Raw genomic sequence first — 26754 nt, forward strand, 5'->3', positions numbered from 1 at the left:
GGGTGTGATAGTGTGTCGGTGTGGGTGTGACGGGGGTGCAGGTGTCACGGACTCACAGATCGTGCCCACTCTTGGCCCCTTGTGGTCCGTGGGGGGTGCCCCTTTCAGTGAGACAGCCCTTCGTGGGGGTCCACTCTCTCTCGGGGTCAGGCCCCTCCTGTGATGAAGTGGGACTGTTCTTAATGTTTTCCTCAGTTTCCCCTATGCAGTTCTTAAGTATCTAGGTGGTGGGATAAGGGTGTATGGTTGCTGCAGAGCAAAGGGCCAGGGTACATAAATGCCCGACACTCTGTCTCCTGGCAACTGATGGCCTGGGCCCCTCCTCTGCAAAGGTGCCAACTGAAGGTGTTGGAGACAAAGGGATCAGGTGACCTCCTAGCCCAGGAAAGAGACAAAGCCCAGAGAAGGAGGGGCTGGACGGGGGTTGGAGTTTGGAGCTAGCTGGGGACTGGAAGGGAGGGCAGTCGGGGGTCTGCCTCACTGGGCCTAGGGTGACCAGATGTCCCGATTTTATAGGGACAGTCCCGATTTTGGGGTCTTTTTCTTATATAGGCTCCTATTACCCCCCACCCCCCGTCCCGATTTTTCACACTCACTGTCTGGTCATCCTAACTGGGCCCCAGAATGGACCCGGTGGAGGAATCCCATTCGCTGTACTTACAAGCTCTGTTTTAGACCGTGTTCCTGTCATCTAATTGAAGGACATAAATCCACACCGCGTAGAGGTCAAAGCATAGGGGTTTATTACACACAGCGCTGGCGGAGTGTCACTTGGCTTATTAGGCTCAGAGACACTGTCAATCAATTGATTACAATGGAATATATAGATTTTCCATGGGCGGGGGGGAGTGACGGGGTAGGCAGTTCCACACCCTGGGATAGTTTTTGCAGCAAGACAAGATAGCACAATAGCCAATGGTTAAAAGGTTACACAATGTCTCCGCCCATGGTCTCAAGTTAGCAAGTTAACATTTGATTAATACTTTGATAAAATGTTATTAGTATAAAATATATATGTTGAATTCTGATTTGGGGTCCATAGGAACGGAGTAACTCCTTTGATTGTCCGACAGGTACATGTCTAGGGGATAAAGCAAAGAAACAGTGAAAGCATATGAAAATAGAGATTGTCTCCTTTATGTCTTAAGGCAGTGCATTGGTCCCTTGGAAGGGAAGTGGAAGGGTGCCATATCATTATAGTGACATGTGCCAATTTTCATAAACTCAAGGTTGGATCTGTGGGAAGACTGTTTTCCCTTCAGGAGAAACACAATAGGAACAGGGACAACAAGGAGTCTGGTGGCACCTTAAAGACTAACAGATTTATTTGGGCATAAGCTTTCGTGAGTAAAAACCTCACTTCTTCGGATGCACCGAAATAGGAACAGGGATCCTTTGTTCAATTTGAAACATTGGATGAAACATAATTATTCAGTTATTGCTTCAACATCTGGCATTTCTACTGAGCAAGCATATCTTAGCAAAGGCAATGTTATCTTGTTTACCCCAGCTTTCTCGTAGCTGATCACTATTAGCTAGGCCTCTGGTCTCCAGACCAAACTCTGGACTTTGGGTCTGGAAAAGAGCTGGCATAATTCATATACCAGGTTGTTTATATAACATGCACATGGATTTTAACCCTTCACTAATAAACCTCTGTTTTACTGGCTGGCTGAGAGTCACGTCTGACTGCGAAGTGGGGGGTGCAGACCCCTTTGGCTTCCCCAGGACCCCGCCTGGGTGGACTCGCTGTGGGAAGCGCACGGAGGGGCATATGCTGAATGCTCCCAGGAGAGACCCAGGAGGTGAAGCCGTGTGAGCGTCTTGCCCTGAAGACAGTCTGCTCTGAGGGAGAGGAGGCTCCCCAAAGTCCTGACTGGCTTTGTGGGGAGCAGTTCCCGAGTATCGCCCGGGGACTCCGTGACACCTCCACCTCCTGGAGCCGCACCTCTCGGAGCCTCAGCACGTCCATCTCTGTCGTGGGCCCCCTCAGGGAGTCCCCTCGCTCTGGACCCCCGGGTCCTTCACCCCCGAAGGGGTTGATGCCACCCTGTTCTCTAGACCGTATTTAGTCCTGCCATGTGGGCAGGGGACTGGACTCGATGACCTCTCGAGGTCCCTTCCAGTCCTAGAATCTATGAATCTATGACTCTCAGCCAGCATAAAACAGGAGGATTTATTGAGAGTTGAACACAGCACAGGAAACTCTCTGACCCTCAGGCCTGGCCTCCCTCGGCCCAGCACACCCCAGTCTCTCTGCATCCAGGTGTATAACTGATGAATTAAATAGGGTTACCATATTTTGAGCCTCCAAAAGGAGGACACTCCACGGGGCCCCGCCCCTTCCCCAAAGTCCCCACCCCAACTCCGCCCCCTCCCCTGCTTCCCGCGAACATTTAATTCACAGGAAGCCTGAAGCAGGTAAGGGCGGTGTGGGGGGAGGAGGCGCGGCCCAGTCTGGCCCCCCCGGCCTCTCCAGCTTGGGTCAGCTCGGGCCCTGGAGTAACCCTAAATTACCTATGGTAACCCTAAATTAAATTGTTTTTAATTGTTCACTTTATTAATGTAACTTCATAAGTAAAGTTTTATGAATGAAACAATATTCATTCCTAAAACCGGTTACCCCAATAACTGGCTAATTGACAGTTAAGATGCTTGTTAAGAGCCATAGCTGTTCAGTCAGCTGCCTTTGTACGTTTCACTATCAATCCAATTCCTGCTGAAATCACTGAGACTTGCCCTGTTTCAGGATTGTAACTTCTGTTCACCATTTATTACACTTGCTACAGTGTCACTTCTGTTCACTGTTTGCCATCCATTATACTTGTCTATATTGTAACTTCTGTTCACTGTTCGCCATATTGTAATTCACACCCCATTTTAAAACGCTTACTCCATTTTGTAAGGGCTTGCTGCAACCTTCATTTCTGCAAACCCTGCTGTAATCTCATTAGTTTAGTTTAGATGTGTGAATGAGGTATGGATGGATGATGGAATCAACCTCCAGCCCCAGCCTGTCCTGATGAAATAGAGTTCAAACACCAACGGCTGAAGATGAGGACAAGAGCCCTAACACAGTAAGAAGAATCCACCCTAAAAAGAAAAGGTACAATAGAAGGAAGATCAAAGCCCGGTCCCAGGCTGAAAGTCATGTCTGCAATTGACGGGTGATCAATCACCAAACCCAGAGGCAGCGTGACACAGCAAGACCTATAGACTCTGGATTCAAACTGAAGCCTACAAAAAGGATGGGTGAGATGGAAAACTTTGGAGGAGGGTAACATTCTGCTGCCAACATGGAAGGGCATCGGTGCGCCCAACAGAGACCCAGCTCGTCCTTGTGCCCGGCTTTCCTGGCCAGTTACCGCCACAAGCTACGAACCCAAGCTGCAAACTCAAGCCACAGACTCAAGCAGGACTGGTAACTATGCAGCAGCTGCAGAACATCTGATGGATGTGTGTGTGTGTGTGTGTGTGTGTGTGTGTGTGTGTGTGTGTAGGTATTTGGTATAATGTGTGTGTATAAGGATTAAGATATTAGTTATTGGTCATAAATGAAATTGTTATCATAATAAATGTGGCATCTTTATCTTGTCCCCTTTAATAAGATCCTGCTAGTTTTTATTGGTATAACTCAGGTGGGCTCTGCCTGCTCCCCCTCTCCAGCCCAGAGCCCCCCTGCTCGCAGCTGGGCATCTGAGATCACTGGCCCCAGACCCCGCCTCTGTCCATTGTCTTCTCTCCAGGTAAACAGGGTTGTAAACCGGGGCCTCCGCTCCTCGCTTCTGTCCTCTGGCTGGAACCGGCTGGTTAGGTCACTGGGTCCTCACTCTGCAGCCCATTGTCCTCCCACTGGCCAGAACCGGCTGCGTCTCCTCAGCTGGGCCTCCGGGTCACCAGGTCGCCGGTCGCTGGGGTATCCATCCTCCCGGCCATCAGCTGGGTCCCCATGTCCTCATAGACTCATAGACTCTAAGGTCAGAAGGGACCATTATGAACATCTAGTCTGACCTCCTGTATGATGCGGGCCACAAAACCTGACCCACCCACTCCTGGAAGAATTCTCTCCCTTGACTTAGCTGTTGAACTCCCCAAATCATTATTTAAAGACTTCAAGTCTCTGAGAATCCTCCAGCAAGCGACCCCTGCCCCATGCTGCGGAGGAAGGCGAAAAACCTCCAGGGCCTCTGCCAATCTACCCTGGAGGAAAATTCCTTCCCGACCCCAAATATGGCGATCAGCTGAACCCCGAGCATACGGGCAAGATTCTCTAGCCAGACCACCTGGAAAAGTTCTCTGTAGTAACTTTTAATATCCCATCATTGACCATCATTACTGACTAGAATCACTGTATCCCATCAAACCATCCCCTCCATAAACTTATCAAGCTTAATCTTAAAGCCAGAGAGGTCTTTCGCCCCCACTGTTTCCCTCGGAAGGCTGTTCCAAAACTTCACCCCTCTGATGGTTAGAAACCTTCGTCTAATTTCAAGCCTAAACTTCCCCACGGCCAGTTTATATCCATTCGTTCTCGTGTCCACATTAGTACTGAGCTGAAATAATTCCTCTCCCTCCCTGGTATTTATCCCTCTGATATATTTAAAGAGAGCAATCATATCCCCCCTCAGCCTTCTTTTGGTTAGGGTAAACAAACCGAGCTCCTCGAGTCTCCTTTCATACGACAGATTTTCCATTCCTCGGATCATCCTAGTGGCCCTTCTCTGTACCCGTTCCAGTTTGATTTCATCCTTTTTGAACATGGGAGACCAGAACTGCACACAGTACTCCAAGTGAGGTCTCACAGTGCCTTGTATAACGGAACCAGCACCTCCTTATCCCTACTAGAAACACCTCGCCTAATGCATCCCAAGACCGCATTAGCTTTTTTCACGGCCACATCACATTGCCGACTCATAACACACTCCCTCTCCCCTCACCTTGTTAAACCACTAACACCCAGGGAAACTGAGTCCCACCCCCTCTGCATGCAAACCATTTAAACTCTACAGAAAACAAGAAAAACCCCCACTTCGTCACATCTCTCCCCCGTTCCAGGCTGAACGGAGCAGGGTCACTTAGCCAGTGACCTGGGGAAGTTCAGGGTCCCCGCCCCGTGATAAAGCATCGGCTATAACATTGGCCCTCCCCCTCACATGGACCCACCTCCATGTCATACCCCTGGAGGAGCAGGGCCCACCTCAGCAGCTTGGCATTAGCCCCTTTCATTGGGTGCAGCCACGTCGGGGCGAATGGTCGGTGCACACGGTGAGGTGCTGCCCACATAGATACGGCTGCAGTTTGTTAAGGGCCCACCCCACGGCCAGGCATTGCGTCTCGATGGCCGCGTAGTGCTGCTCCCGGGGCAGCGTCTCGCTCAGGTACACGATGGGGTGTCTCTCCCCCTTAGTATCAGTTTGCATCAGCACCACCCCCAGCCCTGTGTCCGAGGCATCGGTGAACACCAGGAAGGGTTTGTTAAAATCCGGGTTTACCAGCACCGGGCCCTGGATGAGTGCCCCCTTCCGCGCACAGAGAGCCCTCCGGCACTGCTCGGTCCAGACCACCTTGTCCGGCTTTCCCTTTCGACACAGCTCCGGGAGGGGAGCTGCCAGGAGCTAAAGTGGGGCACAAACCTCCGGTGGTACCCCGCCATCCCAATGAAAGCCTGGACCTGCTTCTTAGTCTGGGGAGCGGCCAGGCCTTGATTGCCTCCACGTTGGCCGGCTCCAGCTTCAGGTGGCCACCCCCCACCTTGTGGCCCAGGTATAAAACCTCTGCCATCCCCACCTTGCACTTTTCAGCTTTCATGGTCAGTCCTGCATCCTGGAGGCGACCCAGCACCCTCTTCTCCTGGGACACTTGTTCCTCCCAGGTCTGGCTAAAGACACAGATATCGTCAATATACGCTAGAGCAAAGCCCTCCATCCCCCTGAGCAACTGATCCACCAGGCGCTGGACGGTGGCAGGTGCCCCTTGAGGCCGAAAGGCAGGACCAGGAACTCAAACAGCCCTATTGGGGTGGTGAAGGCGGACTTTGTGATGTGGGGTGTGGGTGTGACGGGGTGCCTGCGTGGGTGTGTGTGTGACGGGGTGTCTGTGTGGGTGTGATAGTGTGTCTGTGTGGGTGTGATGTGGGGTGTTTGTGTAGGGGTGTCTGTGTGGGTGTGATAGTGTGTCGGTGTGGGTGTATTGGGCTGTGGGTGTGACGTGGGGTGTGGGTGTGATGGGGTGTCGGTGTCGGTGTGATGGGGTGTGGGTGTGATGTGGGGTGTGCGTGTGATGGGGTGTCTGTGTGGGTATGGGTGTGACGGGGTGTCTGTGTGGGTGTGACGTGGGCTGTGAGTGGGAGTGACGTGGGGGTGTGTGTGGGAGTGTGACGTGGGGTCCGTGAGGGAGTGACATGGGGTGTGTGTGGGTGGGTGTGACGTCGGGGGTGTGTGTGATGGGGTGTTGGTGTGGGTGTGACTGGAGGGTGCGTGTGACGGGGTGTCTGTGTGGGGGGTGGGTGTGATGGGGTGTTGGTGTGGCTGTGACTGGGGGGTGCGTGTGATGGGGTGTCTGTGTGGGGGGTGGGTGTGATGGGGTGTTGGTGTGGCTGTGACTGGGGGGTGGGTGTGACAGGGTGTCTGTGTCGGGGGGTGACGGGGTGTTGGTGTGGGTGTGACTGGGGGGTGGGTGTGATGGGGTGTCTGTGTGTGGGGGTGTGTGATGGGGTGTTGGTGTGGCTGTGACTGGGGGGTGGGTGTGACGGGGCGTTGGTGTGTGGGGTGTGTGTGACTGGGGGGTGGGTGTGACGGGGTGTCTGTGTGTGGGGTGGGTGTGATGGGGTGTTGGTGTGGCTGTGACTGGGGGGTGGGTGTGACGGGGCGTTGGTGTGTGGGGTGTGTGTGACTGGGGGGTGGGTGTGACGGGGTGTCTGTGGGGGGTGGGTGTGACGGGGTGTGGGTGTGACTGGGGGGTAGGTGTGACGGGGTGTTGGTGTGGGGTGTGTGGGTGTGACATGGGGGGTGTGGGTGTGACGTGGGTGTGACGTGGGGTCCGTGAGGGAGTGACATGGGGTGTGTGTGTGTGGGTGTGACTGGGGGGTGGGTGTGACGGGGGGTTGGTGTGTGGGGTGTGTGTGACTGGGGGGTGGGTGTGACGGGGTGTTGGTGTGGGTGTGACTGGTGGTGGGTGTGACGGGTTGTCTGTGTGGGGTTGGGTGTGACGTAGTGTGGGTGTGACTGGGGGGTGGGTGTGACGGGGTGTTGGTGTGGGGTGTGTGGGTGTGACGTGGGCTGTGTGTGTGTGTGACGTGGGGGTGTGTGTGGGTGTGACGTGGGGTCCATGAGGGAGTGACATGGGGTGTGTGTGGGGGGGTGTGACGTGGGGGTGGGTGTGATGGGGTGTTGGTGTGGCTGTGACTGGGGGGTGGGTGTGACGGGGTGTCTGTGTGTGGGGGGGTGTGTGACTGGGGGGTGGGTGTGACGGGGTGTCTGTGTGGAGGGTGGGTGTGACGGGGTGTTGGTGTGGCTGTGACTGGGGGGTGGGTGTGACGGGATGTCTGTGTGTGTGGGGGTGTGTGACGGGGTGTTGGTGTGGGTGTGACTGGTGGGTGGGTGTGATGGGGTGTCTGTGTGTGGGTGGGTGTCACGAGGTGTTGGTGTGGGGGTTGGGTGTGAAGGGTTGTTGGTGTGGCTGTGACTGGGGGGTGGGTGTGGGGGGTGGGTGTGACGGTGTGTCGGTGTCGGTGTGACTGGGGGGTGGGTGTGACGTGGGGGTGTATGTGACGTGGGGTGTGTGGGGGTGTGACGGGGTGTCGATGTGGGTGTGACTGGGGGGTGTGTGTGACGGGGTGTTGGTGTGGGGGGTGCGTGTGACTGGGGGGTGGGTGTGACAGGGTGTCTGTGGGGGAGTGGGTGTGACGTGGCGTCCGTGAGGGAGTGACGTGGGTGTGTGTGTGTGTGACGTGGGGGTGGGTGTTACTTGGGGGGGGTGGGAGTGACGAGTGGGTGTGACGTAGGGGTGGGTGTGACGGGGTGTCTGTGGGGGGTGGGTGTGACGGGGTGTGGGTGTGACTGGGGGGTGGGTGTGACGGGGTGTTGGTGTGGGGTGTGTGGGTGTGACATGGGGGGTGTGGGTGTGACGTGGGGGTGTGTGTGGGTGTGACGTGGGGTCCGTGAGGGAGTGACATGGGGTGTGTGTGTGTGTGTGTGACGTGGGGGTGGGTGTGATGGGGTGTTGGTGTGGCTGTGACTGGGGGGTGGGTGTGACGGGGTGTCTGTGGGGGGTGGGTGTGACGGGGTGTGGGTGTGACTGGGGGGTGGGTGTGACGGGGTGTTGGTGTGGGGTGTGTGGGTGTGACATGGGGGTGTGGGTGTGACGTGGGGGTGTGTGTGGGTGTGACGTGGGGTCCGTGAGGGAGTGACATGGGGTGTGTGTGTGGGGTGTGACTGGGGGGTGGGTGTGACGGGGTGTTGGTGTGTGGGGTGTGTGTGACTGGGGGGTGGGTGTGACGGGGTGTCTGTGGGGGGTGGGTGTGACGGGGTGTGGGTGTGACTGGGGGGTGGGTGTGACGGGGTGTTGGTGTGGGGTGTGTGGGTGTGACATGGGGGGTGTGGGTGTGACGTGGGTGTGACGTGGGGTCCGTGAGGGAGTGACATGGGGTGTGTGTGTGTGGGTGTGACTGGGGGGTGGGTGTGACGGGGGGTTGGTGTGTGGGGTGTGTGTGACTGGGGGGTGGGTGTGACGGGGTGTTGGTGTGGGTGTGACTGGTGGTGGGTGTGACGGGTTGTCTGTGTGGGGTTGGGTGTGACGTGGTGTGGGTGTGACTGGGGGGTGGGTGTGACGGGGTGTTGGTGTGGGGTGTGTGGGTGTGACGTGGGCTGTGTGTGTGTGTGACGTGGGGGTGTGTGTGGGTGTGACGTGGGGTCCATGAGGGAGTGACATGGGGTGTGTGTGTGGGGGTGTGACGTGGGGGTGGGTGTGATGGGGTGTTGGTGTGGCTGTGACTGGGGGGTGGGTGTGACGGGGTGTCTGTGTGTGGGGGGGTGTGTGACTGGGGGGTGGGTGTGACGGGGTGTCTGTGTGGAGGGTGGGTGTGACGGGGTGTTGGTGTGGCTGTGACTGGGGGGTGGGTGTGACGGGATGTCCGTGTGTGGGGGGGTGTGTGACGGGGTGTTGGTGTGGGTGTGACTGGTGGGTGGGTGTGATGGGGTGTCTGTGGGGGGTGGGTGTGACGGGGTGTGGGTGTGACTGGGGGGTGGGTGTGACGGGGTGTTGGTGTGGGGTGTGTGGGTGTGACATGGGGTGTGTGGGTGTGACGTGGGTGTGACGTGGGGTCCGTGAGGGAGTGACATGGGGTGTGTGTGTGTGGGTGTGACTGGGGGGTGGGTGTGACGGGGGGTTGGTGTGTGGGGTGTGTGTGACTGGGGGGTGGGTGTGACGGGGTGTTGGTGTGGGTGTGACTGGTGGTGGGTGTGACGGGTTGTCTGTGTGGGGTTGGGTGTGACGTGGTGTGGGTGTGACTGGGGGGTGGGTGTGACGGGGTGTTGGTGTGGGGTGTGTGGGTGTGACGTGGGCTGTGTGTGTGTGTGACGTGGGGGTGTGTGTGGGTGTGACGTGGGGTCCATGAGGGAGTGACATGGGGTGTGTGTGTGGGGGTGTGACGTGGGGGTGGGTGTGATGGGGTGTTGGTGTGGCTGTGACTGGGGGGTGGGTGTGACGGGGTGTCTGTGTGTGGGGGGGTGTGTGACTGGGGGGTGGGTGTGACGGGGTGTCTGTGTGGAGGGTGGGTGTGACGGGGTGTTGGTGTGGCTGTGACTGGGGGGTGGGTGTGACGGGATGTCTGTGTGTGTGGGGGTGTGTGACGGGGTGTTGGTGTGGGTGTGACTGGTGGGTGGGTGTGATGGGGTGTCTGTGTGTGGGTGGGTGTCACGAGGTGTTGGTGTGGGGGTTGGGTGTGAAGGGTTGTTGGTGTGGCTGTGACTGGGGGGTGGGTGTGGGGGGTGGGTGTGACGGTGTGTCGGTGTCGGTGTGACTGGGGGGTGGGTGTGACGTGGGGGTGTATGTGACGTGGGGTGTGTGGGGGTGTGACGGGGTGTCGATGTGGGTGTGACTGGGGGGTGTGTGTGACGGGGTGTTGGTGTGGGGGGTGCGTGTGACTGGGGGGTGGGTGTGACAGGGTGTCTGTGGGGGAGTGGGTGTGACGTGGCGTCCGTGAGGGAGTGACGTGGGTGTGTGTGTGTGTGACGTGGGGGTGGGTGTTACTTGGGGGGGGTGGGAGTGACGAGTGGGTGTGACGTAGGGGTGGGTGTGACGGGGTGTCTGTGGGGGGTGGGTGTGACGGGGTGTGGGTGTGACTGGGGGGTGGGTGTGACGGGGTGTTGGTGTGGGGTGTGTGGGTGTGACATGGGGGGTGTGGGTGTGACGTGGGGGTGTGTGTGGGTGTGACGTGGGGTCCGTGAGGGAGTGACATGGGGTGTGTGTGTGTGTGTGTGACGTGGGGGTGGGTGTGATGGGGTGTTGGTGTGGCTGTGACTGGGGGGTGGGTGTGACGGGGTGTCTGTGGGGGGTGGGTGTGACGGGGTGTGGGTGTGACTGGGGTGTGGGTGTGACGGGGTGTTGGTGTGGGGTGTGTGGGTGTGACATGGGGGTGTGGGTGTGACGTGGGGGTGTGTGTGGGTGTGACGTGGGGTCCGTGAGGGAGTGACATGGGGTGTGTGTGTGGGGTGTGACGTGGGGGTGGGTGTGATGGGGTGTCGGTGTGGGTGTGACTGGGGGGTGGGTGTGACGGGGTGTTGGTGTGGGGGGTGCGTGTGACTGGGGGGTGGGTGTGACGGGGTGTTGGTGTGGGTGTGACTGGTGGTGGGTGTGACGGGTTGTCTGTGTGGGGTTGGGTGTGACGTGGTGTGGGTGTGACTGGGGGTGGGTGTGACGGGGTGTTGGTGTGGGGTGTGTGGGTGTGATGTGGTGTGTGGGTGTGTGACGTGGGGGTGTGTGACATGGGGTGTGTGTGGGGGGGTGTGACGTGGGGGTGGGTGTGATGGGGTGTTGGTGTGGCTGTGACTGGGGGGTGGGTGTGAGGGGTTGTGTGTGTGTGTGGGGGGGTGTGACTGGGGGGTGGGTGTGACGGGGTGTTGGTGTGGCTGTGACTGGGGGGTGGGTGTGACGGGGTGTCTGTGTGTGTGGGGGTGTGTGATGGGGTGTTGGTGTGGGTGTGACTGGGGGGTGGGTGTGATGGGGTGTCTGTGTGTGTGTGGGTGTCACGAGGTGTTGGTGTGGGGGTTGGGTGTGAAGGGTTGTTGGTGTGGCTGTGACTGGGGGGTGGGTGTGGGGGGTGGGTGTGACGGTGTGTCGGTGTGGGTGTGACTGGGGGGTGGGTGTGACGTGGGGGTGTATGTGACGTGGGGTGTGTGGGGGTGTGACGGGGTGTCGATGTGGGTGTGACTGGGGGGTGGGTGTGACGGAGTGTGGGTGTGGGGGGTGCGTGTGACTGGGGGGTGGGTGTGACAGGGTGTCTGTGGGGGAGTGGGTGTGACGTGGCGTCCGTGAGGGAGTGACGTGGGTGTGTGGGTGTGTGACGTGGGGATGGGTGTTACTTGGGGGGGGTGGGAGTGACGAGTGGGTGTGATGTGGGGGTGGGTGTGATGGGGTGTTGGTGTGGCTGTGACTGGGGGGTGGGTGTGACGGGGTGTTGGTGTGGGGTGTGTGTGACGGGGTGGGTGTGACGGGATGCCTGGGGGTGTGTGTGACGGGGTGTTGGTGTGGGTGTGACTGGGGGGTGGGTGTGACGGGCTGTCGGTGTGTATGTGACTGGGGGGTGGGTGTGACTGGGGGTTGGGTGTGATGTGGGGTGTGTGTGGGTGTGACGGGGTGTTGGTGTGGGGTGTGAGTGTGACGGGGTGTCTGTGGGGGGTGGGTGTGACGGGGTGTTGGCGTGGGTGTGACTGGGAGGTGGGTGTGATGGGGTGTCTGTATGGGGGTGTGTGACGGGGTGTTGGTGTGGGTGTGACTGGGGGGTGGGTGTGACAGGGTGTCTGTGGGGGAGTGGGTGTGACGTGGCCTCCGTGAGGGAGTGACGTGGGGGTGGGTGTGACGGGGTGTCTGTGTGTGGGGTGGGTGTGATGGGGTGTTGGTGTGGCTGTGACTGGGGGGTGGGTGTGACGGGGCATTGTTGTGGGGTGTGTGTGACGGGGTGGGTGTGACGGGGTGTCTGTGGGGGGTGGGTGTGATGGGGTGTTGGTGTGGCTGTGACTGTGGGGTGGGTGTGACGGGGTGTCTGTGTGGAGGGTGGGTGTGACGGGGTGTTGGTGTGGGGCATCGCTGTGACAGGGTGTCTGTGTGCGTGGTGGGTGTGACGGGGTGTTGGTGTGGGTGTGACTGGGAGGTGGGTGTGACGGGGTGTCTGTGGGGTGTGTGTGACAGGGTGTAAGTGTGGGGGTGGATGTGATGGGGTGTTGGTGTGGGTGTGATGTGGGGGATGGGTGTGATATGGTGTCTGTGGGGGGGTGGGGGGTGTCTGTGTGTGGGGTGGCTGTAACTGGGGGTGGGTGTGACAGGGTGTCGCTGTGGGGTGTGTGTGTGACGTGGTGTTGGTGTTGGGGGTGGGTGTGACGTGGGGGTTGGGTGGGTGTTACGTGGGGGGTGGGTGTGACGTGGGATGTGTGTGGGACTGACGTGGGGGGGTGTGTGGGTGTGATGTGGGGTGGGTGTGAGGTGGGGTCTGTGTGACGTGGGGTCTGTGAGGGAGTGACGTGGGGGTGTGTGGGTGTGACGGGGTGCTGGTGTGACTGGGGATGGGTGTGACGGGATGTTGGGGTGGGTGTGACTGGGGTGTGGGAGTGATGTGGGGGGGTGTCTGGGTGTGACGTGGGGGGGTGTGACGTGGGGTCTGTGAGGGAGTGACGTGGGGTGTGTGTGTGGGGTGTGACTGGGGGGTGGGTGTGACGGGGTGTTGGTGTGTGGGGTGTGTGTGACTGGGGGGTGGGTGTGACGGGGTGTCTGTGGGGGGTGGGTGTGACGGGGTGTGGGTGTGACTGGGGGGTGGGTGTGACGGGGTGTTGGTGTGGGGTGTGTGGGTGTGACATGGGGGGTGTGGGTGTGACGTGGGTGTGACGTGGGGTCCGTGAGGGAGTGACATGGGGTGTGTGTGTGTGGGTGTGACTGGGGGGTGGGTGTGACGGGGGGTTGGTGTGTGGGGTGTGTGTGACTGGGGGGTGGGTGTGACGGGGTGTTGGTGTGGGTGTGACTGGTGGTGGGTGTGACGGGTTGTCTGTGTGGGGTTGGGTGTGACGTGGTGTGGGTGTGACTGGGGGGTGGGTGTGACGGGGTGTTGGTGTGGGGTGTGTGGGTGTGACGTGGGCTGTGTGTGTGTGTGACGTGGGGGTGTGTGTGGGTGTGACGTGGGGTCCATGAGGGAGTGACATGGGGTGTGTGTGTGGGGGTGTGACGTGGGGGTGGGTGTGATGGGGTGATGGTGTGGCTGTGACTGGGGGGTGGGTGTGACGGGGTGTCTGTGTGTGGGGGGGTGTGTGACTGGGGGGTGGGTGTGACGGGGTGTCTGTGTGGAGGGTGGGTGTGACGGGGTGTTGGTGTGGCTGTGACTGGGGGGTGGGTGTGATGGGATGTCCGTGTGTGGGGGGGTGTGTGACGGGGTGTTGGTGTGGGTGTGACTGGTGGGTGGGTGTGATGGGGTGTCTGTGGGGGGTGGGTGTGACGGGGTGTGGGTGTGACTGGGGGTGGGTGTGACGGGGTGTTGGTGTGGGGTGTGTGGGTGTGACATGGGGGGTGTGGGTGTGACGTGGGTGTGACGTGGGGTCCGTGAGGGAGTGACATGGGGTGTGTGTGTGTGGGTGTGACTGGGGGGTGGGTGTGACGGGGGGTTGGTGTGTGGGGTGTGTGTGACTGGGGGGTGGGTGTGACGGGGTGTTGGTGTGGGTGTGACTGGTGGTGGGTGTGACGGGTTGTCTGTGTGGGGTTGGGTGTGACGTGGTGTGGGTGTGACTGGGGGGTGGGTGTGACGGGGTGTTGGTGTGGGGTGTGTGGGTGTGACGTGGGCTGTGTGTGTGTGTGACGTGGGGGTGTGTGTGGGTGTGACGTGGGGTCCATGAGGGAGTGACATGGGGTGTGTGTGTGGGGGTGTGACGTGGGGGTGGGTGTGATGGGGTGTTGGTGTGGCTGTGACTGGGGGGTGGGTGTGACGGGGTGTCTGTGTGTGGGGGTGTGTGTGACTGGGGGGTGGGTGTGACGGGGTGTCTGTGTGGAGGGTGGGTGTGACGGGGTGTTGGTGTGGCTGTGACTGGGGGGTGGGTGTGACGGGATGTCTGTGTGTGTGGGGGTGTGTGACGGGGTGTTGGTGTGGGTGTGACTGGTGGGTGGGTGTGATGGGGTGTCTGTGTGTGGGTGGGTGTCACGAGGTGTTGGTGTGGGGGTTGGGTGTGAAGGGTTGTTGGTGTGGCTGTGACTGGGGGGTGGGTGTGGGGGGTGGGTGTGACGGTGTGTCGGTGTCGGTGTGACTGGGGGGTGGGTGTGACGTGGGGGTGTATGTGACGTGGGGTGTGTGGGGGTGTGACGGGGTGTCGATGTGGGTGTGACTGGGGGGTGTGTGTGACGGGGTGTTGGTGTGGGGGGTGCGTGTGACTGGGGGGTGGGTGTGACAGGGTGTCTGTGGGGGAGTGGGTGTGACGTGGCGTCCGTGAGGGAGTGACGTGGGTGTGTGTGTGTGTGACATGGGGGTGGGTGTTACTTGGGGGGGGTGGGAGTGACGAGTGGGTGTGACGTAGGGGTGGGTGTGACGGGGTGTCTGTGGGGGGTGGGTGTGACGGGGTGTGGGTGTGACTGGGGGGTGGGTGTGACGGGGTGTTGGTGTGGGGTGTGTGGGTGTGACATGGGGGGTGTGGGTGTGACGTGGGGGTGTGTGTGGGTGTGACGTGGGGTCCGTGAGGGAGTGACATGGGGTGTGTGTGTGTGTGTGTGACGTGGGGGTGGGTGTGATGGGGTGTTGGTGTGGCTGTGACTGGGGGGTGGGTGTGACGGGGTGTCTGTGGGGGGTGGGTGTGACGGGGTGTGGGTGTGACTGGGGGGTGGGTGTGACGGGGTGTTGGTGTGGGGTGTGTGGGTGTGACATGGGGGTGTGGGTGTGACGTGGGGGTGTGTGTGGGTGTGACGTGGGGTCCGTGAGGGAGTGACATGGGGTGTGTGTGTGGGGTGTGACGTGGGGGTGGGTGTGACGGGGTGTCGGTGTGGGTGTGACTGGGGGGTGGGTGTGACGGGGTGTTGGTGTGGGGGGTGCGTGTGACTGGGGGGTGGGTGTGACGGGGTGTTGGTGTGGGTGTGACTGGTGGTGGGTGTGACGGGTTGTCTGTGTGGGGTTGGGTGTGACGTGGTGTGGGTGTGACTGGGGGGTGGGTGTGACGGGGTGTTGGTGTGGGGTGTGTGGGTGTGATGTGGTGTGTGGGTGTGTGACGTGGGGGTGTGTGACATGGGGTGTGTGTGTGGGGGTGTGACGTGGGGGTGGGTGTGATGGGGTGTTGGTGTGGCTGTGACTGGGGGGTGGGTGTGAGGGGTTGTGTGTGTGTGTGGGGGGGTGTGACTGGGGGGTGGGTGTGACGGGGTGTTGGTGTGGCTGTGACTGGGGGGTGGGTGTGACGGGGTGTCTGTGTGTGTGGGGGTGTGTGATGGGGTGTTGGTGTGGGTGTGACTGGGGGGTGGGTGTGATGGGGTGTCTGTGTGTGTGTGGGTGTCACGAGGTGTTGGTGTGGGGGTTGGGTGTGAAGGGTTGTTGGTGTGGCTGTGACTGGGGGGTGGGTGTGGGGGGTGGGTGTGACGGTGTGCCGGTGTGGGTGTGACTGGGGGGTGGGTGTGACGTGGGGGTGTATGTGACGTGGGGTGTGTGGGGGTGTGACGGGGTGTCGATGTGGGTGTGACTGGGGGGTGGGTGTGACGGAGTGTGGGTGTGGGGGGTGCGTGTGACTGGGGGGTGGGTGTGACAGGGTGTCTGTGGGGGAGTGGGTGTGACGTGGCGTCCGTGAGGGAGTGACGTGGGTGTGTGGGTGTGTGACGTGGGGATGGGTGTTACTTGGGGGGGGTGGGAGTGACGAGTGGGTGTGATGTGGGGGTGGGTGTGATGGGGTGTTGGTGTGGCTGTGACTGGGGGGTGGGTGTGACGGGGTGTTGGTGTGGGGTGTGTGTGACGGGGTGGGTGTGACGGGATGCCTGGGGGTGTGTGTGACGGGGTGTTGGTGTGGGTGTGACTGGGGGGTGGGTGTGACGGGCTGTCGGTGTGTATGTGACTGGGGGGTGGGTGTGACTGGGGGTTGGGTGTGATGTGGGGTGTGTGTGGGTGTGACGGGGTGTTGGTGTGGGGTGTGAGTGTGACGGGGTGTCTGTGGGGGGTGGGTGTGACGGGGTGTTGGCGTGGGTGTGACTGGGAGGTGGGTGTGATGGGGTGTCTGTATGGGGGTGTGTGACGGGGTGTTGGTGTGGGTGTGACTGGGGGGTGGGTGTGACAGGGTGTCTGTGGGGGAGTGGGTGTGACGTGGCGTCCGTGAGGGAGTGACGTGGGGGTGGGTGTGACGGGGTGTCTGTGTGTGGGGTGGGTGTGATGGGGTGTTGGTGTGGCTGTGACTGGGGGGTGGGTGTGACGGGGCATTGTTGTGGGGTGTGTGTGACGGGGTGGGTGTGACGGGGTGTCTGTGGGGGGTGGGTGTGATGGGGTGTTGGTGTGGCTGTGACTGTGGGGTGGGTGTGACGGGGTGTCTGTGTGGAGGGTGGGTGTGACGGGGTGTTGGTGTGGGGCATCGCTGTGACAGGGTGTCTGTGTGCGTGGTGGGTGTGACGGGGTGTTGGTGTGAGTGTGACTGGGAGGTGGGTGTGACGGGGGTGTCTGTGGGGTGTGTGTGACAGGGTGTAAGTGTGGGGGTGGATGTGATGGGGTGTTGGTGTGGGTGTGATGTGGGGGATGGGTGTGATATGGTGTCTGTGGGGGGGGTGGGGGGTGTCTGTGTGTGGGGTGGCTGTAACTGGGGGTGGGTGTGACAGGGTGTCGCTGTGGGGTGTGTGTGTGACGTGGTGTTGGTGTTGGGGGTGGGTGTGACGTGGGGGTTGGGTGGGTGTTACGTGGGGGGTGGGTGTGACGTGGGATGTGTGTGGGACTGACGTGGGGGGGGTGTGTGGGTGTGATGTGGGGTGGGTGTGACGTGGGGTCTGTGAGGGAGTGACGTGGGGGTGTGTGGGTGTGACGGGGTGCTGGTGTGACTGGGGATGGGTGTGACGGGATGTTGGGGTGGGTGTGACTGGGGTGTGGGAGTGATGTGGGGGGGTGTCTGGGTGTGACGTGGGGGGGTGTGACGTGGGGTGTGTGTGGGAGTGACGTGGGGGTGTGTGTGGGTGTGACGTGGGTGTGTGTGTGACGGGGTGTTGCTGTGGGGGGTGGGTGTGATGGGGTATTGGTGTGGTATGACTGGGGGGCGGTTGTGATGGGGTGTCTGTGTGGGGGGTGGTTGTGACGCGGTGTCAGTGTGGGTGTGACATGGGGTGTGTGCGTGGGAGTGACGTTGGGTGTGTGTGTGGGAGTGACGTGCGGGGTGGGTGTGACGGGGTGTCGGTGTGGGTGTGACGTGGGGGGTGGGTGTCACGTGGGGGTGGGGGTGATGGGTGTTGGTGTGACGTGGGGGTGTGTGACGGGGTGTTGGTGTGGGGGGTGGGAGTGACGTGGGGTCTGTGTGGGTGTCACGTGGGGGTGGGTGTGATGGGGTGTCGGTGGGTCTGTGGTGTGTGGGGGCGAGGCTGGGGGGGGCCCCAGGGAGCGTCCCGGGGGCGGGGCTGGGGGCGCTCAGGGAGGGTCCCGGGGGCGGGGCTGGGGGGCCCAGGGAGGGTCCCGGGGGCGGGGCTGGAGGCGGGGCGCAGGGAGGGTCCCGGGGTGGGGCTCAGGGAGGGGGCGGGGCTGGGGGGGGTCCCAGGGAGGGTCCCGGGAGCGGGGCTGGGGGCGGGGCTCAGGGAGGGTCCCGGGGGCGGGGCTGGGGGCGGGGCTCAGGGAGGGTCCCGGGAGCGGGGCTCAGGGCGGGTCCCGGAGGCGGGGCTCAGGGAGGGTCCCGGGGGCGGGGCTCAGGGAGGGTCCCGGGGGCGGGGTTGGGGGGGCGGGGTCCCAGGGAGGGTCCCGGGAGCGGGGCTCAGGGCGGGTCCCGGGGGCGGGGCTGGGGGCGGGGCTCAGGGAGGGTCCCGGGGGCGGAGCTGGGGGCGGGGCTCAGGGAGGGTCCCGGGGGCGGAGCTGGGGGCGGGGCTCAGGGAGGGTCCCGGGGGCGGGGCTGTGGGGGCTCAGGGATGGTCCCGGGGGTGGGGTTGGGGGGGGGGTCCCAGGGAGGGTCCCGGGAGCGGGGCTCAGGGCGGGTCCCGGGGGCGGGGCTGGGGGCGGGGCTCAGGGAGGGTCCCGGGGGCGGAGCTGGGGGCGGGGCTCAGGGAGGGTCCCGGGGGCGGGGCTGGGGGCGGGGCTCAGGGAGGGTCCCGGGGGCGGAGCTGGGGGCGGGGCTCAGGGAGGGTCCCGGGGGCGGGGCTGTGGGGGCTCAGGGATGGTCCCGGGGGTGGGGTTGGGGGGGGGGGTCCCAGGGAGGGTCCCGGGGGCGGGGCTCAGGGCGGGTCCCGGGGGCGGGGCTGGGGGCGGGGCTCAGGGAGGGTCCCGGGGGCGGAGCTGGGGGCGGGGCTCAGGGAGGGTCCCGGGGGCGGGGCTGTGGGGGCTCAGGGATGGTCCCGGGGGTGGGGTTGGGGGGGGGGTCCCAGGGAGGGTCCCGGGGGCGGGGCTCAGGGCGGGTCCCGGGGGCGGGGCTGGGGGGGGCGCAGGGAGGGTCCAGTGGGCGGGGCTCAGGGAGTGTCCCGGGGGGCGGGGCCCAGGGAGGGGGGCGGGGCTGGGGGGCGCAGGGAGGGTCCAGTGGGCGGGGCTCAGGGAGTGTCCCGGGGGGCGGGGCCCAGGGAGGGGGGCGGGGCTGGGGGGCGCAGGGAGGGCCCCGGGGGCGGGTCTCCAGGGAGGGTCCCGGGGCGGGGCTGGGGGGGCTCCCAGGGAGGGTCCCTTGGGCGGGGCTCAGGGCGGGGCTGGGGGGCGGGGCTGGGGGGGCGCAGGGAGGGTCCAGTGGGCGGGGCGCAGGGAGGGTCCCGGGGGAGGGGCGCAGGCGGGAGCCGGGGCCCAGGGAGGGGCGGGGCTGGGGGCGGGGCTCAGGGACAGGGAGGGTCCCGGGGGCGGGGCGCAGGCGGGAGCCGGGGGGCGGGGCCCAGGGAGGGGCGGGGCTGGGGGCGGGGCTCAGGGAGGGTTCCGGGGGCGGGGCGCAGGCGGGAGCCGGGGGCGGTTGGGCGATGGGGGTTGGGGAGGCTGGGGCGGTGCGAGGGGGGGGAGCCGGGCTCTAACCTTTGCTAATGCGCATGCTCCGGACGCGGGTAGCCTCCCGCCCTCGCAGCGCGCATGCGGCAAGTGCCGGCGTGGGGGGGCGGGGCTTCCCGCAGCGGCCGCCGTGCGGCGCAGGCGCAGAGCGCGGGTAGTTGCCTACGGCGGCCGGGCCGGGCCAAACAGCCTGAAAATGGCGGCGGCGGCGGCCGGTGCCTCCTGCTCGGCGGCGGGGAGCAACGGGGGCTCCGGGGCCGGCGGGATGGAGGTGGACGCGGCAGGTACCGGCTCCGCCGGGCGGGCGGGCGGGGACAGGGCGGGGCTTGAGGGGGCCAGCGTGACCCCGCCCCCAGGGACCCCCCTCTGCGCGCAGTCCCCGCCCCCTCCCCCTCGGGCCCCGCCCCCAGGGACCCCCTCTGCGCGCAGTCCCCGCCCCCCTCCCCCTCGGGCCCCGCCCCCAGGGACCCCCTCTGCGCGCAGTCCCCGCCCCCTTCCCCTCGGGCCCCGCCCCCAGGGACCCCCTCTGCGCGCAGTCCCCGCCCCCTCCCCCTCGGGCCCCGCCCCCAGGGACCCCCTCTGCGCGCAGTCCCCGCCCCCTCCCCCTCGGGCCCCGCCCCCAGGGACCCCCTCTGCGCGCAGTCCCCGCCCCCTCCCCCTCGGGCCCCGCCCCCTCAGGAACTCCTCCGGGGGAGACCGAGGCTCCTCTGGCCCCACCCCGCCCTCTCAGAGGCCCCCACCCCTCACTTCCCCTCAGGCCACGCCCCTTCCAAGACTCCTCCCCCTTCCCCTTGTGCCACACCCCTCAGAGACCCCAACCCCTCCCTATGGGGCTCTAACCCTCTCATGGTCCCACCCCCCACGGAGACCCTGCCCCGGTCTCCCTCAAGACTGTCCCCAGCAGGGTCCTCCCCTCCCCTGGACCTCCCCCCGAGGCGAGGGCAGGGACCCAGGGGTCTCACAGTGGGGCTCATCCCTCCTTCCTCCCTGAGTGTTTCCCTCCCCCCAATCGCCCTCCTATTCTCCTGCCCCACTGACTGCATCTCCCCCCCTCCCCCCGCAGTGCTCCCCACCGTCATGGCATCGGGCGTGACGGGCAGCGTCTCGGTGGCCCTGCACCCGCTGGTGATCCTCAACATCTCCGACCACTGGATCCGCATGCGCTCGCAGGAGGGGCGTCCCGTGCAAGGTACCGGCCTCCACCCCTCGCCCGCCCAGGCCCCCGGACGCCCCTCGCCCGCCCAGGCCCCCGGACGCAGGCCAAGGCTCCCAGTGCCCCCCCCTCCCCGGCAGCCCCCTACCCAGGGGCCCCCGGATGCAGGCCAAGGCTCCTGGTGCACCCCCCCCTCCCCCCGGCAATCGACTGCCCAGGGGCCCACAGACGCAGGCCAAAGCTCCCGGTGTCTCTTCTCCCCCGGCAATCCCCCGCCCAGGGGCTCACGGACGCAGGCCTGGCCTCTAAGTGCCCCCATTCCTCCCGCAGCCGCCAGCCCAGGGGCCCCTGGACGCAGGCCAAGGCTCCCGGTGCCCCTCCCGCTCTGGCAGCCACCAGCCCAGGGCCCATCTGTGTCCCCCGTTCCCGTCACCTGGCTGGGTCCAGCGCTGCTCTGCCGACCCCTCCCCCTGTTCACTTCGCATCCGCTCTTGGGAATCAGCGCCCCCTTCCCCCTAGACCTCTGGCGGGGGCTGTGGGGGCTTCTGCCGCTTAAGGCTGCATTCATGCCATGCTGAGGATTAGAACAAGTTACCCCCCCCTCTCTGGGGGCCCTTGTGCCCCCCTCACCCACTGAACCAGGGAGGAAGGGTCCAGGCCGTAAAGAAACGGGTTCCTGTATCTAAGCTGTGGGGAGTAAGGGGACAGGCAGGCCTTGCTGGGATGGGTTGTGGGGGGGGTGTTAGGCTAGCCCTATGGGGGCCGTGCCAGGGATACAGCCGGCCCCTGTGTTCTGAGGGTCGGAGCTCGTGAGGGTCCTGATCCCCGTAACCCCCCTCCACCATGCCTGCCAGTGATCGGGGCGCTGATCGGGCGGCAGGAGGGCCGGAACATCGAGGTGATGAACTCCTTCGAGCTGCTGTCCCACACGGTGGAGGAGAACATCGTCATCGACAAGGAGTACTACTACACCAAGGAGGAGCAGTGTGAGTGCAGGGGATGGGGGTCTGAGCGACCGCAGGGCCTGGTACCGCACGCCAGCGCCGTGCAGCAGGACCAGAGCTCAGCAGGTGGATTAGGAATGGGGGGCTGCCCCTGGAGAGCATTTAGGGGGCTCACCACGTGCCCCCAGTGCGGTGCTTTGGCAGGGGGCCAGTGTGTAACCAGAGGCGTAGCGAGCAGGAGCAGGGAGGGGATTTTCCCTCTGCATGCGGCGTCCGGACCCAGTGTCCGCATTTTAAAAGGGGGGGGGGGGGAGCGCTGCTTCAGGAGCAGGGGAGACGTTCTCCGATGAGATGCTTCCCCCCCCCCCCCCCGCCCGGCGTTCCTTGTCAGCAAGCAGGCGAGGGGTGATTGGGTGACGGGACAGAAGTGCCTTCATGGGAAGAAAGGCGACGTGGGAGAGGGTAGTGGGTACGAAAGGAGTCTGAGCATGAGCAGAACAAGAACCGGTGGAAGCTCAAACCAGAGCAGTGCAGGTTAGAAAGGGGGGGCAGCTCCCCAGCCGGGGGGTCAGTCACCCTTTCAGCTCTCCTGGTGCGTGGGGGGGGGGGCGGACTCTCAGTCTGGCGATGGGTCCAGTCCAGGCTGGAGGCCTTTCCAGACGAACGCGCCGCGGGGAACTGGGCGAGAGTCCCTGGCCGGCGGAGCTCAGACTTGAGGATCGAATGGGCTCTGCTGGCCTGACCGTCTGTGGAGCCCTGAGTTGGGGGAGCTGGGATCTGCCCCCCCACCCCACTAACCGTGCTCCTCTCTGTCCCCACCCCCCAGTCAAACAGGTCTTCAAGGACATGGAGTTCCTGGGCTGGTACACGACCGGTGGCCCCCCGGACCAGTCTGACATCCACGTCCATAAACAGGTCAGGCCCCACTCCCCTCCCAGAGCCGGGGAGAGAACCCAGGAGTCCTGGCTCCCAGCTGCCCCCACCCTCCACTAGGCAATAGCGGGAGCTGCCATTTCAAAGTCCCAGAGTCACTCTGACCTCACGTGGCAGGGGAGGGACACTCCTACCTTGGGGGTCTTTGGTGGAGCCCCTGGGTGCTGGCAGCCTGTGCTCAGTGGGTCGGAGGACCGGGGGGAGCTGAGGGGACTGACGTTGGTGCGCACCATGCTGACGGTCGCCTTTCCCCAAGCCCAGGTGTGTGAGATCATCGAGAGCCCCCTCTTCCTGAAGCTGAACCCCATGACCAAGCACACAGATGTGAGTACCCCCCCCCCCCCCCCAACAGCCTGAAACCAGCCCCCCGCCGGCCCCAAGGAGCGAAGTCTGGCTCGAGGACGTCCATCCTCCCTGCCCCCTGCAGCTTTGGCTGTGTATGGAATTTCCCTTCACTTCCACCGCTCAGTAGCCGTCGTGCCCCCCCAGAGGGGCTGCATCTCAGTGCCAGGTGAGGGCGTCCCTGTATGAACAGCCCCCGTGCTCCACCCCAGAGCCAGCTGCATCTCATCGCTGGGCGTGCATTCCACCATGCCCCACCCTAGCGGCAGCTGCGTCTCAGCGCCAGGCGAGGGGTCCCCGTATAACCAGTCTGGTGCCCCACCCCAGAGGGGGCGCGTCTTAGCATGTCCTACCCTCTCGCTGTGGGGTGAGGGCGTCTGTGGGCAGCGTTATCAGGTTGTTTCTCGCTCTTGTCCCCAGCTGCCGGTCAGTGTCTTTGAGTCGGTGATCGACATCATCAATGGAGAGGTAAGTACCCTATACCCCGCCCCCCCGCCCCATGCTATGCATGTTCCCAATCCCCCCTGATGCCCCCTCGCCCCCAGGCCACCATGCTGTTCGCGGAGCTGACCTACACGCTGGCCACGGAGGAGGCAGAGCGCATTGGGGTCGACCACGTGGCCCGAATGACGGCGACCGGCAGCGGGGAGAACTCCACGGGTGAGCTTGGGGGGGGAACCCCCCAGGGGGGCGTGTGCGGGGGACTCCAGGAGTGAGCATGGGGGGGTGGAATGGTGGGACCCCCCAGGGGGGCGTGTGCAGGGGACGCTGGGAGCGGGGGACTCCAGGGGTGAGTGTGTGTGTGGGGGAGACGACCCCCAGGGGGGCGTGTGCGGGGGACGCAGGATTCCAGGGGTGAGCATGGGGGGGGGAGACGACCCCCCAGGGGGGCGTGTGCGGGGGACGCAGGATTCCAGGTGTGAGCATGGGGGGGGAGACGACCCCCAGGGGGGCGTGTGCGGGGGACGCTGGGAGCGGGGGATTCCAGGGGGGCGCGTGTGCGGGGGGGGGGAACACCCCGGGGTGTGTGTGCAGGGGACGCTAGGAGTGGGGGACTCCAGGGGTGAGCATGGGAGGGGAATGGGGGGACTCCAGGGGTGAGCATGGGAGGGGAATGGGGGGGACCCCCCAGGGGTGCGTGTGCGGGGGACGCTGGGAGCGGGGGACTCCAGGGGTGAGCGTAGGGGGGAATGGGGGACCCCTCCAGGGGGGCATGTGCGGGGGATGCGGGACTCCAGGGGTGAGCATGGTGGGGGGAATGGGGGGACCTCCCAGGGGTGTGTGTGTGGGGAACGCTGGGAGCGGGGGACTCCAGGGGTGAGCGTGGGAGGGGAATAGGGGGACCCCCCAGAGGGGCGTGTGTGCGGGGGATGCTGGGAGCGGGGGACTCCAGGGGTGACGGTGGGGGGGAGAAAATGGGGGAAACCCCCAGGGGTGTGTGGGGGGGGACGCGGGACTCCAGGGGTGAGAGTGGGGGGGGGGGACCCCCCTAGGGGTGCGTGTGCGGGGGACGCGGGAATCCAGGGGTGAGCATGGGGGGGGAAATGGAGGGACCCCCCCAGGGGGGCGTGTGCAGGGGACGCTGGGAGCAGGGGGACTCCAGGCGTGACCGTGGGGGGGGGGGGGGAGAGTGGGGGACTCCAGGGGTGAGCATGGGGGGGAGGCTGGGGGGACCGTGCGGGGGACGCTGGGAGCAGGGGGACTCCAGGGGGGAATGGGGGGACTCTCCAGGGGGGCGTGTGCAGGGGACGCTGGGAGCGGGGGACTCCAGGGGTGAGAGGGGGGGGGGGATGGGGGGGACCCCCCTAGGGGTGCGTGTGCGGGGGATGCGGGACTCCAGGGGTGAGCGTGGGGGTGGGGGGGAAATGGAGGGGGGGGCGTGTGCGGGGGACGCTGGGAGCAGGGGGACTCCAGGGGTGAGCATGGGGGTGGGGGGCAAATGGAGGGGGGGGGCGTGTGCAGGGGACGAGGGACTCCAGGGGTGAGTCTCCGGGGGGCGGAGCCTCCTGACCCCGCCGTCTCTCCCGCAGTGGCCGAGCCCTGATCGCCCAGCACAGCGCGATCAAGATGCTGCACAGTCGGGTGAAACTCATCCTGGAGTATGTCAAGGCCTCGGAGGCAGGTGAGGGCCTGAGCTGTGCCCCTCGACCCCCCCCTGCCCACCCTCCAGTTCGTCAGGGCCCCCCCTTAGCTCCGGCACCTGGGCCGCGCTGACCCCTTAGCTCCGACGCTGACCCCACGGCCCTGTGTGTCAGGCCTGGGTTGTCCCCCGTCTCCCCCCAGGGGGGGCAGGGTCCATGGTGCTGCCCCCTTTAACCGTCTCTCCCCTGCCCCCCCCCCCCCCCCCCAGGCGAGGTGCCCTTCAACCACGAGATCCTGCGCGAGGCGTACGCCCTCTGCCACTGCCTGCCCGTCCTCAGCACCAGCAAGTTCAAGACAGACTTCTACGATGTGAGGGCAGCTGGGCTGGGGCTGGGGGGGGTCTGGCTTGGGGTTTGGGGGGCGGTGTCTGGGCTGGGAGCTGGGGGTCTGGGCTGGGGGGGGTCTGGCTTGGGGTTTGGGGGGCGGTGTCTGGGCTGGGAGCTGGGGGTCTGGGCTGGGGGGGGTCTGGCTTGGAGCGGGTGGGGTTTGGGGGGCTGTCTGGCCTACGGCGGGCGGGGAGCTGGGTGTCTGGGCCGGAGCTGGGGGGTGTCTGGCTTGGGGTGGGCAGGGTTCAGGGGGCTGTCAGGGCTGGGGGGGTGTCTGGCTTGGGGTGGGCAGGGATTGGGGGGCTGTCAGGGCTGGGTGTCTGGGCTGGGGGGGGCCTGGCTTGGGGTGGGCGGGGTTTGGGGGGCAGTGTCTGGGCTGGGAGCTGGGGGGGGGGGTCTGGCTTGGGGTGGGCAGGGTTCGGGGCCCTGTCTGGGCTGGGAGCTGGGTGTCTGGCTTGGGGGATTATCTGGGCTAGGGCGGGCGGGGAGCTGGGTGTCAGGCCGGAGATGGGGGGTGTCTGGCTTGGGGCGGCGGGGTGCGGGGGGCTGTCTGGGCTGGGACAGGCGGGGAGCTGGGTGGGTGTCTGGGCTCGGGGGGCGTGTGCTGGGGTTGGTGGCGGGTGGGAAGCCGTCTCCCCAGGGCTGTGGGGGGCCGAGGGGCGGGGCAGCTGCGTGTCACTAACCCCCTTGCCCTCCCCCCCCCCCAGCAATGCAACGACGTGGGGCTCATGGCCTACCTGGGCACCATCACCAAAACCTGCAACACCATGAACCAGTTCGTCAACAAGTTCAACATCCTGTACGACCGGCAGGGCATCGGGCGCCGCATGCGCGGGCTCTTCTTCTGAGCCTGGGGGGGTGCGGACTGGCTGCCCTCCCCCCCCCCAATAAACGCTTGCTGGAGAGACGCTGGTGCCTGCTCACTGCTGCTCCCCCTGGCCCACGGGCCTCCCTGAACTCACCCCACCCCCCTAAAAGCAGGTTACAAATTGACACCCCCCAGCCTGCCTGCGACGCCCTCCCCCGGATATGGGTCACAAGGGCGCAGCGTGGGGCGGCTGCGCTGGCTCCGGCTCCGGCCCCTGCCACAGGAAGGGAGGGAGCAGGGCCTAGAGACGTTTCTCTGGCCCAATTCCCACCCTGCCCCGTGGTCTCACCCCTGGTGCTTTGCAGCCCCAGTACTGGGGGGTTCCCTGCCTCCCCCCAGCAGTGGCACTCAGGTCACTTTGGAAAAAGAGGGGGTGGGGGGTAAGTGGGTCTCAGGTCCAGGTCCCCATAGTATCCCCCAGCCCACGCCTGGTGTTAGATTCTACTCCTGGGCCACGCTCACGCCAGAGAAAGGGCTGGGAGTCTATTCCCAGCTCTGGAGGGGAGTGGGGGGTTGGAGCAGGGTGGGCTGGGAGCCAGGACTCCTGTGTTCTCTCCCTGGCTCTGGGAGGGGAGTGGGGGCTGGGGGGTTAGAGCAGGGGGGGGCGAGGAGCCAGGATGCCTGGGTTCTCTCCCCGGCTCTGGGAGGGGAGTGGGGGTTGGTAGGTTACAGCAAGGGGGGTCTGGGAGCCAGGACTCCTG

The 26754-nt window shown here is 64.3% G+C and overlaps 2 protein-coding genes and 1 long non-coding RNA gene across 3 annotated transcripts; 1 reads left to right on the forward strand and 2 right to left on the reverse strand.

Moving 5' to 3' along the window:
- Positions 1–1266: 1266 nt before the first annotated feature.
- On the reverse strand, positions 1267–19512 carry LOC135976007 (uncharacterized). Its single transcript, XR_010593248.1, has 3 exons — positions 19373–19512; positions 5788–5878; positions 1267–3972 (listed from the first exon to the last, which is right to left on the reverse strand). It is a non-coding gene; the product is annotated as an uncharacterized LOC135976007 (long non-coding RNA).
- Positions 5907–12301, reverse strand: LOC135975916 (uncharacterized). Its single transcript, XM_065569259.1, has 3 exons — positions 12253–12301; positions 9337–10305; positions 5907–6010 (listed from the first exon to the last, which is right to left on the reverse strand). The coding sequence occupies exons 1-3, from the start codon at positions 12299–12301 to the stop codon at positions 5907–5909; spliced, it is 1122 nt and encodes a 373-aa protein (XP_065425331.1).
- COPS6 (COP9 signalosome subunit 6) lies at positions 19496–26093 on the forward strand. The gene is made up of 10 exons (XM_065570219.1): positions 19496–19629; positions 20409–20534; positions 21353–21484; positions 22269–22357; positions 22637–22699; positions 23138–23185; positions 23263–23377; positions 24756–24839; positions 25068–25168; positions 25893–26093. The coding sequence occupies exons 1-10, from the start codon at positions 19542–19544 to the stop codon at positions 26031–26033; spliced, it is 987 nt and encodes a 328-aa protein (XP_065426291.1). The 5' UTR covers positions 19496–19541; the 3' UTR covers positions 26034–26093.
- The last annotated feature ends 661 nt before the right edge of the window (positions 26094–26754 follow it).

The sequence above is a fragment of the Chrysemys picta genome, chromosome 16, assembly GCF_011386835.1.
Source record: "Chrysemys picta bellii isolate R12L10 chromosome 16, ASM1138683v2, whole genome shotgun sequence".
Taxonomy (NCBI): Eukaryota; Metazoa; Chordata; order Testudines; family Emydidae; genus Chrysemys; species Chrysemys picta.